The sequence below is a fragment of the Rousettus aegyptiacus genome, unplaced genomic scaffold (genome assembly GCF_014176215.1).
Source record: "Rousettus aegyptiacus isolate mRouAeg1 unplaced genomic scaffold, mRouAeg1.p scaffold_m13_p_10, whole genome shotgun sequence".
NCBI classification, from domain to species: Eukaryota; Metazoa; Chordata; class Mammalia; order Chiroptera; family Pteropodidae; genus Rousettus; species Rousettus aegyptiacus.
Genome location: NW_023416285.1, coordinates 49,283,912 through 49,296,994, shown reverse-complemented (window position 1 = coordinate 49,296,994; position 13,083 = coordinate 49,283,912). Strand labels below are relative to the sequence as shown.

The window sequence follows — 13,083 nt, the reverse complement described above, 5'->3', positions numbered from 1 at the left end:
TTACTTTAAGTGCTAGACTACCTAAGCACCTAATTTTTTCCTTCTTACCAAAATCCTCGCTCAAATCTTTTCCTTAGGATTTACAGGGTTCAGGAAAATATTTAGTGATCCCACTACAATACCTGCCACTGCCCTAGCTGGAGAGCTTTAAAATATTCATCAATACAGGTTTGATTCTATGATTTATAAGCATGATCATATATATCATTTACCCGTAGTTACAAATTACCACAAGTTTGGTGGCTTAGAACAACAGCCATTTATTTTCTTATAGTTCTGGAGGCCAGAAGTCCAAAATCAGTCTCATGGAGCTGAAATCAAGGTGCCGGCAGGGGTGCCCTCCCTCTGGAGGCTCTAGGAAATACATTCCTTGCCTCTTTCAGCTTCTGTTGGCCACTGGCATTACTTAATATGTGGTCTCATGACTCCAATCTCTGCCTCTGTGGTCATGCTTTATTCTTTTCTATCAAGTCTGCCTCTGCCCCTCTCCTATAAGGATATTTGTCTTTGCATTTAAAGCTCACCCAGGTAATTCAAGATAATCTCATTTCAAGATCGTTGACTTAATCATACACGCAAATACCCCTTATCCTTATAACAGTTCCAGGGTTTAGAACCTGATATTTTAGAGTGGTCCTTAGCCTACTACATGACATATAATTTGGGGCCACTTAATTTGGGAACAGGTTCACAAGAGGCCCTATTTAATAAATTGGGGAGTTTTAAAGTGAGTGACCCTAACATGCCAGACAACACTGAGTCCTCTTTGTAAAACACAGTATCAAGGGCTTTGCACATACAAAATAAACTGTCGTCAATTTCTGCCTTCATTTGATTTTAGGAGTATAATAATATCGCTATGGCATAAGAGCCATTTTATACACTATTATAAAACTGTATATGATTAAAAACATTAAGTGTGATACAGAGGTGGCCCTTTTCTTTCCTAAATGGGCTGCTGAGAGAGGAAGCAAATAGCGGTTGCCAGTCAAAACCCTGAGAAATGTCTGACCTCACTTTTACTTTTCCCTGCCCGTAAGGTACACCAACAGCCCAAATGGGGGATTAGAGCAGAGTTTTGTGGAAAAGGACAGGCTTTTTTTCTGAACTCATTTCTTATTAATGCTAATAATGGGGCCGAGCCAGACTCTTAATGTCACTTACAGGGAGGGCTCCAGCTAAAAGGGCCCTTGCACAGTATTTAATACAATCTCATTTTGGATAAGAGGTTGCTGACTGTCCAAGGCTAGACATTCCTCTTTAACTCCATCTCTCCCCCATCCCTTTCCCCTCCCTGTCCGCCCGAAGCGGGGTAGGAACAGGAGTTAGCAGTAACTTTGAGACAGGATCCGCAGTGATTCACCCAAATCAAATACTCTGCACAGGGCCTTGTGATCCCAGAGTTACAGCTACCGTCCCCTGAGGTCCTAAAACAACAGCAATCTTTCCGGTAAAGAAACAATTTATTGGGCATTTACCATGTGCAAAACAAACACAAAGGTCTGCGAGGTTCCAGAAATGACAACGCTGCTCCGGGTCCTCCGCAGGACAACCCACCCCTCACCCAGCCCCAGAGGCCGAGCCTGTCTTCGTACCTGCAACCAACACCTCACCTAAGAGACCGGCCGCATCCCCGCGGGGGCGCAGGCAGCCGGAGGCCGCGCTTGCGTCGACGGGGCGGCCGCGGCGGCGGGGGCGGTGGCTCCTCGGCGGCGGCGGCAGCGGCGCGGGACGCTGCCCCGCCCACCCCCGCGCCACTCTTCGCGGCGCTGAGCTCGGGCAGGGGCTGGCTCCACGCAAGTCGCGCGGGCGGCCGTTGGGCGCGTCGGCCAGGCGTGGGAGGGCGGTGAGGGGGTGACGGGCCTCCGCCCGCCAGGGCCGCTTCAGCCCCCAACTCCGCCCCCCAGACGCCGTCGCTGGGGCAACCGAGGGCCATGGCCGCCCCCACTCCCAACCCCAGGAGCCCCAAGGGGCTGCTTGCACCCAGCTAAGAGCCAAATCCTGCCAGCCATAGCCTAGAAACGACCCTGATTAGGGCCCCCGTTTGTAGTGGCTGCCGCTCAAGGCCTCCTAAGTGGCCTGCCTACCCTACTCTCTCCTTCTACCCGAATGCCCCAGGCCATTCTCGAAGTTGTCCCCCAACTGATCTTCCCAAAGTCTCACTGAACAGCGCCAGTCCTCTCTCTCTACCTGCTGCTTAAGAGTCAAGCCCAATCTTGGTTTGCCCGTCAGGCCTTCACCCTGCCTCACATGCTGGCACTTCCTCCACCCCCACACCTCAAATTAGCCCTTTGACTATTTCAAGTTAACAGAATTCACATTTTGCAGCTCTGCCTTTGATTATGCTGTTCCTCAGTCTGGAATGTTTTTCAAGGTTCAAATATGCTCTTCTCAGGATAGCTGACACTCTTGCCTCCGGAGAGTTGTTTCCTCTGCTGTGCTTCAGTTGCTCTCTGTCGTCATCTCTGATATAGAATTTACCAGATTATGTGGTTACACACTGAGACCTCTCTGTGTTGCCTAAATTAGTGGTCGAACGGAAGGAATCCAGAAAGACCTGAGTGCGTTAGATGCAACCCGTGGCATTAAAATACTATTAGTAGTCACCTTATACAGACACCCGGCGAATCACTTTTTATGTATTAAATTGATCAGAAATACTAATGAATTCTACATTATATAATGTAGTTATAAATTTTAATAAAAATAGTATTAAATGCCACTAAAGATTGCTTTTTATCATACCTATAATTTTAATTATTTCATTTACTGACTTGGAGAGATCTAAAATTGCCTACAAAATCAAGCATTTTAACGGGGACGGAAACCATAAGTATCAAATTGAAAAGTAAATGGTTTAAATTTTGTGGCTAGATAGAAAGCAATTTCTAACTTCTGTCTTAATCTCTTATTCTATATAAGTATGAGTATGGTCCTACAGCAAGAAAATATTTTAGTTACCTAATATGTGATTTCCATTGGTGTCATGTTTATATTTGTACCCTGGAACTAAGAAAGTTCCTTTTTCTTTTCTTTTCGAAGTCTTTAATTAAAATAATGTGATACTTAGAACAGTATAAAACTATTTAAACCCGTATGCAAGTGATGTGCACCTACTTTTATTATAAAATTCTTTGCATTTTGAGCGTCCTGCCATTTTCATGGATTTTTTTTTATATTGAATTAAGAGCTTCTTTGCTTAATCTTAAAATAAAGAATTTAGAGATAAGGAATTTAGAATTTAGGAAGTTCAGAGTTACTTTACCTTCATTCAGTCATTTCACAAATATTCATATGGCACCTGCCACATGCCATGTGTAGGTGCTGAAAATACAGGCATGCACCAAATAAAGTCCCTACCCTTGTGGAACCGACGACATTCTTGTGGCGGAAGATGAGCAATGCACAAAGAAACAAGTTCAAATATGTTAGATAGGGATAAGTATTATGGAGACAAGTGAAGGAGGTTAGTGAGTATGGAGTGGTGTTGCATAATGTGATCTGAGAAGGCCTCATTGATAAAGTGACATTGAGAGTAGAACTGCAGGACCAGAGGGGGAGAGCCATAAGGATAAGTGGGGTAGAGCTTCCCAAATGAGTGCTTAGTATGTCGCAGAATCCACCAAGAGGCCAGTGAGAACAGAGCAGAGTGGACCAAAAAGAGAAGGTTGGAGGCCCAAGTCACTAAGCACTCTTTAGTAAAAGTCTATATCTAGATCCAGGGTTGTTATTTGTCTCCCTTCGTCGGGATCCTACTATGGACCAGGCCCTGTGCTAAGCATCGGGGGAAATACAAAGAAGTTCGTTTCTGCTTTCAAGGAACCAGTGTTCTTAGTGTTGTCAATTCAAATGGTTGCTGGCCTTTATGGGGTTGCAGTTAAGAAGAGTCAGTCAGTTTGTGGATGCAGGGTTACTTAAAATTTAATTTATGATTTGCTTAGTTTAAAAAAAAATTCTTGTTTCACCTGATGCAATCAGTTTCGTGAATGGTAGTTAGAAAAAATATTTTTCTTTAACTTATATAGTAGATTATATAAAAAAGTTTTTAACCATTGTGTTTCCTTTATGACTTTGACCTATCTTTTACCAAAGATCTTCAAAACTAGAGTTACAGAGTAGCTTGTATTTTTGTTATATTTTTCCTTTATGACCGCAGCTTGATTTTTTCTATTTTAAGTTTTGACAGCCATATTTTCCCAGTGCCTGATACAAAGCAAATATATAGAAGTGACTCAATATATATTGTAGAGGAAATAAATAACAACTCATCACCAATAATTTTACAAATAGGGGTAAGAAACATTGTACCCATTAAACACTAATTCCTCATCCTCTCCCCCCAATCCCTGATATCCATTATTCTACTTTTTGTCTCTATGAATTTGACCTAGGTACCTCATATGTGGAATCATACAGTATTTGTCCTTCTGTGACTGGCTTGTTTCACTTAGCATAAGGTCCTCAAGGTTCACTTATGTTATAGCAGGTATCAGAATTGCTCTTTTTTAAAAAGCTGAATAACATTGCATTGTATGTATATACTACATTTTATTATCCATTCATTGAGATATAATTTCCATTCAACAAACTGAATCTACTTAAAGTATATCATTTGAGGAGTTTTGACATATATATATATATATATATATATATATATATATATATATATACCCGTTAAACTACTGCCTCAATCAAGACTGCCTCAGATCAAAACGGAAAAGAACATATGATCGTTCCCAAAAGATTTGAATTGACTATGGTTTGACAGTTTGGGAAGAACCTTTATGAAGCAGATGCTGTAAATTGTATATGCAACATCATTTCCCCTTCCTCCTCTCTCACAGAACCCTGGTTTTATTTGAAGATTCAACGCAATACTCTACAGAGCCATGACATTGCATCAGAGGAAGTTCTAGCTGGTGGATCCTGGTTATTTTAAACTAATCTGTGTGCTTTCATTCCTCTTCCAAGTGACTGTTTTCAGGGAGGCTTCATGGCATTTAGAGCTAAGGGAAAGTCTGCTGGGAAAGTTCTTCTCACTCTTAAGAAGGAGACACATAAAAAGATTATTATTATTTTTTTTTTTGCCTATGAAACATCACCTAGAGCAGGGGTCCCCAGCCTCCAGGCCACGGACTGGTACTGGTCTGGAGCCTGTTAGAAACTGAGCTGCACAGCAGGAGATGAGCAGCGTCCAGGCATCAGATTCTCAAAGGAGCATGGGTCCTGAGTGGCAAAAAGGTTGGGGACCGCCGGCTCTGGAGAGATTGTGAAAACTTTAAATAAGGTTGATTTTTGTCTATTTGAGATGGTTCTGAGATTTTCTTTCGAAAAGTTCCAAACATAATTTAATAATTTATTGTCAACAGTTACTTTAATGATTATCTAGTAAGCCAAAAGAGCCACTAGATGTCACTCTGACTTTATTTTCAAGGATAATCTAGTAATGTTTTCAGTCTTTGAAATATTAAATTCAGAGGCATTTAAAAAATCTGGTAAGTTAAAAATCATATTTAAAGTGCTGGCAAAAATAAAGAGAAATATGTTAGGGATTACTATTAAAAATTTTAAATCAAGGAGCAATCATTTTGAAAAGAACAAATTAATTTTTTCTTAAGTGATGTTAACAAATAGAGTGATGCGTGATTTCTAAGAAGTCAAAACAGCAATTAGGCAAATGACATTTAAAAGAGTGGTATAGGCATGCCTGATGAATGGGAGGGTCAAAATGATTGAAATATTTTTCTGCTCTGGAGCCATATTCAAAGTGACCGAGAACATGGACTCAATTATCAACAGTGAGAATTTTTCATATGGAGACACAAAGTTGTGAGCTGTGTTGGATCTATTTGCCATGAAGGAAAGAATTTGATTAAGAAAGTGGAACTAATTCTAAGTTAGAGGCAAACACAAAGTTGTATCTGTGAGTCAGCACTAAGCTTCCCTAAACTTTCTCCTAAACCATAAAAGGTTTCATTGTGTATTACTCAGAACCCTTTCAGTTTCAAGTAGCAGAACTCCAATTCCAGCTGTTTAAAGGAAAAATAAACAAGTCTTTATGGGCTCATAAAACTGAGATAGCCTTAGGTATAGCTGTATCTGGCGTGGCCTGAGGATCTTGGAGAGTCCCTGAGACAATTTTGGGTCTGCAAAGTCAAAATCATTTTCAAAATAATATTAAGACACAGTTTGCTTTTCCTACTTGTTCTCTCACGAGTGTATAGTGGAGATTTCTAGGGGCTGTATGACATGCGATATCAAACAGATGTAGATAGTAGGATCCACCTTTCTTCTATTCAACTGACCATTAAGGAGATGTGCAAAAATGTAAAACGATGCCACGTTTCTCAGTCATTTTTGTTTATTTTTGTTTTTTTGAGAAAATATAATTATTTTTCATAAAAATGTTAGTTATTTTAATATACAATGAATTTATTGTTATTTTAAATGTTTTTTTTCTGTTATAATTTTGTGATACAGCAAATATTGACAGATATAACACATAAACATTTCTTTGGAGACCTCAGTAATTTTTAAGAGTGTAAAGGAGTCCTGAAATGAAAATGTTTGAGAATTGCTGGCTTAAATAAGGTACTGTGGGCCCAAGGCTCAAATAATATTACCAGAACACTGCCTCCATATCTTGGACTTATTTCTTAGGGGTTGGCTTCCTTCTTGGGTTTGTAATGTCAGTGGTGACCTACAGCAACTCCAGGATTGTACTAACTACCTTAGGAACCCCATAATAGAGAATGACCCGTTTTCATTGCTCCAGTAAAATTTCTAGTGGCCAAGCTCAGGTCACATGCCCATCCATAATCTAATCATTTGAGCCAAGGGGCAGTTGACACCTGTATCACACGGCTACCCCTGGAGCTAGGGGCTGGCCCAGCAGCACCATAGGATAGGTGAATAAGTGGTTCTTCAGAGAGATACTGAGCAGGTGAAAAAACAAATCCTGCACCAGAAACCCTGAATCCCAAGCCAAGGATTTAGAAAAACAGCTACTCTGTTCTCAGATTCATTTCTCCTCTACTGTCAGCATCTTGAAATAATAGGGTTGTTTTTCTCTCCCTGAGGAAGAGAGAGGGTCTAATTTCATTCTCTAATTAGAGTTTGGGTCCAAATCACATGCCCTAAACAGACGTTCTCTTTATGAATTAGTAATGCTGGCCACTTAGAAAGTTGTCTTTGTGCCATAAATTATGCAAAAGACTACCTTAAGCCGAGAGTCCATTGAAAGATGTCTGAAGATTTTAATTTTACGCCCACCTATCCTACTTGCAGGATGACTCTGGTTAGATCATTTAACCTTTTCTGGCCTCTGTGTCATAACCTCTAAAACCAAGTGGAGGGGAGGGACCTGGAGGGGGGGCGGATGTTGTTCGTTGCAGCTTTAACATTCTTTGAATCCGAGCAATAGAAGATGGGAGAAAAAGTTATTCTGACCCTGATCTATCAGTTGTTAATCTGAATATACACCAAATGAAGTCTTACACATTTTTTTTCAGATTATATATCAATTTCATTAAATATTTATATCCTAAATATTTTTGGTGGTAATATAAAATAGAGGTTTCATCAGTCTACAAGCACCAAATTCTATTCTTTAGTACATACCTTTTACTTACTTGCCTTTTTTTCAGTTTTATTACTTTTAATGATAAAGGTTGATTCTGTAAAATTCTATTTTTTACCAAGTGAATCAGGAGCAAGATCATAAGTGCCACAAAAAATAATTTTCAGAAAAAATTTTTGTTTGCTTTGGATTTTTATTTAAAAATGTAATATATTTGCATTTCGTACACTTTATGTTTCCACTGAAATACTATCATTACATAAAAATGAGATTTTACCTTTCTTTTCATCTTTGAAGCTTCAGAGGAAGTTACTACTGTAAAATAACACTGTCACGTGTCTTACATTAAATATCTTCTAGATTTTTTTGCATATTATGTCTGCTTCTCTAGTATATTAACTTTTCATTATAAGTACAAACATCAAAATTAAATTGGTATTAAACTCATTGACGTTTTTAACCCATTTCCAACAGAATTTACATTAAAACTTACTTTTAAACAGAAAAAATTTTAGCAAACATATTCTTTGAAAATAATCTGAATTTTTTCCAATAACTTAATAGGTGAGGCTTCTGAGTAAAAGATGCAGTTATCTTGTACTGTTCAAATTTTTAATAAAAAGTAATAACATTAAATTTTATATAACATTATTACGAAATTCCACTAATAACCTGGAATCAGAACAACATTCAGCCTTGAGTGCTTATTACTTGCCAGGCACTAAGCATTTCTTTTCATTTAAAGAATGAATGACATTCTTGGAGTAGATAGTTAAAATATAGAAGAAAACCTGCCTCCTCTGTAGTGAGTCAAGCAAGCAGAAATTTGATTGGAGACTCTTATTTCAAAACGAGAGGCTACTCATATTATATTGGTATTTTCTTCTAATGAAAAAAATATAGCCCTTATACTACCACCTTGACACATAAATGTTTACCAAAAACACGTAGGGCCCCTCTTCTCAAACTGGGCTGCATAGCAGAATTGGCCAAAGTTTAAAAAATGCCAAAGCCTATGTCTCACCCCCAGGGATTCTGCTTTAATTGGTACAAGGTGGAGCTATTCTATCAACTACTTTCTACTCCCTGGTAATTAGCCATCTGTACGGTATTTTACCAACTTGTGAGACTGTTTTGATTGGTCAGGTCTTTGTGTGGAGCTGAATTCTGCATTGCAGTGCTTACTGTGCGGAAAGGTTGTGATGCCTCTATTTGCCTTAATCCGTTTTCCTCTCACTTCCTTACTCGTTTTCTCAGTGGAGACAAGTGGCTGCCACAGCAGCAGCAGCAGCCCTGACTGATCATCACCGAAAATACCAAAGAAAGAACTGGGCTGCCTCCTGAATATTTTTTTCCACTGAGGGTTAATTTACAAGGCTTTTCTCTACTTCTTGCAAAAACTTTTTCCTCCAGAGAAACAAACTATTAGCTTATTGGTGAAAAACTATAAGTAAAAAGTTCTCTGTCTCTGTGGGACAAGTTAGAAAATTCTGAAGCGAGCAGAAGCATAGTAAGTGCTTTCTTTCTTTTAAAGCTACTTCTGGGGAGAGGGGAGGCTTTTGTAATGGTAAATTTTACTCTGAGAGGAAGAAAGGGTTGATAATCAATCAAAAATGAAGTATTCGTCTGAGTTTTTACCATTTTCTTACTATATTATAAGACTATTTAAATTTTCTCTGTAAAATACACAGAAAAGTTTTTGATGTATATATGTGTGAAATAAAAGCAGTCTTGAGAATGACAGTGTAAGAAGTTTTCTCGAATGGAGTGAAGAGATATATACCACTCGGGGGCTTCAGTGAGAACCCGGAATTCCACGAGGACTTTACAGAATGTCGAAGTGAAAAAACCTCCCTGGTTCAGCATCTCGAAGTTAAGCTCGGAAGATTTTACATCTAAAAGAATTCGTTTCTCAAAATCTCTCTTTTGACCAGCGTGTAAACATGAAAGATGGGATAACATGCTATAGAAGCACTACTTTCCTGAATCTGCTTCAAGCATTTACAATATAACTCGTGGATTATGTGTTTGGCATGATGAGGACCACAGAGAACTTCAAGGAGACTCGTGTCACACTAAACCCTAACACGACCCCCACGGGAAGGTACATTTATCTGGAAGCATTCCTACAGGGAGGTGCTCCCTGGGGTTTTACTTTGAAAGGTGGCTTGGAGCATGGAGAACCATTAATCATCTCTAAGGTATGTTTCTTTTCCAATATTGTCTTTATTCATATTGCTTTTTCCACTTTTAAACTCTTATCAGATCTATCAAAAATGCAAAAATAATGCCGAGGATTGCCTGAATATTGCTTAATTTGCTGTTTTATACCTTGCTGATTATATCTGGAAATATTTTGTGTAGCTTGGTGATTGAAAAAAAAATTGTCTAGCTCATTTACTCTGTAAAATCTGAGGAGAAAATGCTTGTTTGATGGATAATCTTTTTTTGTGTGTGTGTGAATGAAATAGGATAAAAACTGCTACCACATGACCCTTTCAGCTATAAATCAGTCTAAAGATTAACATAGTTAAGGTTGTGGCATGATGTATGCTTTTGTATGTGCACCTTTATTTAGCATATGGCTAGGAAAATATTTTTTTCCCCTTCAGTTGAAAATATCTAGCATTTCAAATTATTTAGAATTTGTTTGTAATTCTGGATAATCGATTGCATAAATATCATTTATTACTTTTTGGCACACTCAGAGAGGACAATTAAATCATCTTTCAGTATAATTCAAGGGCAAAACACCATTTCTCTTCTATTTATCTATGTCTTTAAAGCAATTTTTAAACTTTTGTCATCCTGTAACACGCCTCAGTTCTTCATTTGTCTTTGGTGTGAATAGGTATACACACTTAATGAATTATTTTTATGCATTAGGCTTAGTATTTCTGCTTTCCTCTTAAACTACAGAATTAAGAGAGATTACAGAGATTTCTTTTAAAATTTCAGAATATTAACAGCCTAAAGCAGCTTATAAATGCTTTTCAAGAAAAGCATTGCTCAAGAAAAACTTGTAATTGAGGGGAAATTTTTTTTAGTTTGAGAGTGGGAAAAAGATAAATAAGCATTTAACCTGAACTCATTTTAAGCATTTAAAGGTTAGTTTTTATATACCCCAAAATGTGTTTTGAGAGAGACTGAAATGATTTTTACTATTGACGAGTCAGTAGAAATTGGTTTCTAGCAGTCAGCCAAGAGTGTTAAGGATACCACTATAAGCTGTGTGACTTTTCCTTATCTTTCATTAGAAAACAGAAAGTATGTGTGCATGTGTATCAGTTAGGAAGGCTTCCAGCTGTAGGTAACTAACAACCTGATTTATAGTGTCCTAAGTAAATAGGGGCTTGTTTTTCTCATATTATAAGAAGTGTGCAGGTAGGCTGCCCAGGCCAGGAGCACAATTCAGTAATATCTACAGGGCCTTCATTTATCACTTCCATTTTTATGGCGTTGGCTTTTGCCTTCATGGTTGCATGATGGATGCCACACCTCCTCATCATATCTTCATTCTGGGTAGGGTTTTGGCTCTTTGTTCGGAAAGGGACATCCTCCCTATCAGACTTTCACCTACACCTTGTTGACCAGAACTGTGCCACATACCTATCCTCAGACCAATTACTGGCCAAGGGGAATGAGATACCCATGACTAGTTTAGACCAGTCAGGATTTCTCTTGGGTTCTGTAATAGGACCCTATCCTTCCTGGTGTCAAAGCATCTCTGCCCACTATTTGAACAGACCAGGGTTGTTTTCAAGAAGAAGGAGGCAATGGATGCTGGGTAGACAACAGAGAACGTCTGCTACAAACATAAATATCATCTCTGCATTTAAAAACTCTGATTGTACACTCAATTTGCCTAGCCTTTAATAATAAGGTATTAAATGTCCATATACTAGAATACAGTTTGCTGCCAGACCCAGTTCTACCACTAATGAGCCAGTTTTCTAGGACTCCATTTTATCTGCAGAGTAGGGGTATATTATTATCTCCTTTATCAGAATGTGTGGAGATTAAATGAGACCGTGCGTTAGAGGAGTTGGCATAGGGCCTAGTACACAGAAGGAGCTCAAAGAAATCTTCGCAAAGTTTGTGATTATTGCTTTTCATCATTATAGGAGACATTTGTATTAATATACAGATTTGGCTGCTGTGCAAAGATCCAAAATAACAATAGCTTAAACAATATAGGTATTTGTATCTCTCTCATACAACCATCTGAGCATAAACAAAACTGAAAGTTGGCTGCATGGTGTCAAGGACCCATGTCCCTTCTTCTACTTTCTTACTTCCATCCTTGGGGTGATGCCCCATCTGCATGTTCCTAGGTGACTTGCCACAACATCTGTCTCCCTCTTCCAATTTTAAGGACCGTTGGGATTGGGCCTACCAGGATACTCTCCCTATTTTAAGATCGGTTGCATAAACTCAATTCCATATGCAACCTTAATTCTCCTTTGTAACCTACCACATTCACAGGTTCCAGGGATTAGAATGTGGATGTCCTTGGGGGGGAGAGGGCATTATTTTTGCCAACAAGCAGGGTATTTGAACACTGGTGAACGTCCATATAATTAAGACACTACCAGGGATGAGATTAAAGTGAAATTTAGTGGCTGACCATGCATATTCCAGATCTTCTTTCTGGGGCAATGAAAAAAGTACACATTAGCTCATACAATGCTAACCAAATGCTCGCTGTTCCCCCAATATAGGGTGACCCACACTGTAAGGGAAGGGATGGGACAGTACACATTGAGTCATACATTTGAAAGGCATGTACATTTATAAAAAGCAGTTATAAGCTGCTAGGTATGGATGACAATATAATGAATGAAGTATCATTTTTCTTTAGGTACAAATGAGGCAGGAGAATGAATGAGGGAAAAGGAACTACAAAAGAGCGGCAATAAATTGTTTTCAAATCACTTTCTTTGAGATTAATGTCCTTGAAAAGGAAAGGTGTGGTTGAGGAAAGAGCCTCTGTAATCTGTGAACTTCAAAAAGAAAGGATAATTTTTTTTTAAAATGGTGATTATATGTGGAAGCTTAAGTAATCTGATAGTTCAGGAAGTTGGCAGTATGATTTTATTATGACTCACTTTGCATTGTGGCTGAGAAAAGCAGTTCCACCTGCAGTGAGGATGCACCTGCCCCCAGGGTTCATAAATCAAGTAAAACTATGACAAAAACTACTGCTGGCACTTACTGAGGGCTTACTAGGTGCGAAACTTTATTCCAAGAGATCCATATTTATTAACTCCTTTACTTTTCATAATTCCACAAGTAAAGTAATGTTATTATGCCAATTTTATACATTAGAAATCAAGACGCAGACTTTCAATAGTTGAATTTGAAGCTCTCATAGCTGGTAAGTGATAGAGTTGGAATTCAAATCCAAACATTCTAGCTCCCCAGTGTCCATGCACTTAACACACTATGTCGTCAGTCATCGTCGCCTACCAAATATTTGGCTCTGTCTAGAGTCTAGAGATAGT

The 13,083-nt window shown here is 38.7% G+C and overlaps 2 protein-coding genes across 8 annotated transcripts in view; one reads left to right on the top strand and one right to left on the bottom strand.

Annotated features, from left to right (window-relative positions):
• The window catches only part of CCDC158 (coiled-coil domain containing 158), a 67,390-nt gene extending 65,697 nt beyond the window's left edge, over positions 1 to 1,693 (bottom strand). For 6 of the 7 annotated variants that reach the window (XR_004953098.1, XM_036227827.1, XM_036227828.1 and 3 more), the window contains exon 1: positions 1,596 to 1,675. The gene's annotated coding sequence lies outside the window, so the exon portion shown is untranslated. Of the gene's footprint in view, positions 1 to 1,595 lie in introns of all 7 variants that reach the window. The other variant, XM_016156050.2, reaches the window with a different exon arrangement.
• Positions 1,694 to 8,824: 7,131 nt separating this feature from the next.
• Positions 8,825 to 13,083, top strand: part of SHROOM3 (shroom family member 3) — a 279,842-nt gene continuing 275,583 nt past the window's right edge. The window contains exon 1 of the mRNA XM_036227824.1: positions 8,825 to 9,780. Within this exon, the coding sequence (XP_036083717.1) occupies positions 9,613 to 9,780 (168 nt within the window). The 5' untranslated portion in view covers positions 8,825 to 9,612. The remainder of the gene's footprint in view (positions 9,781 to 13,083) is intronic.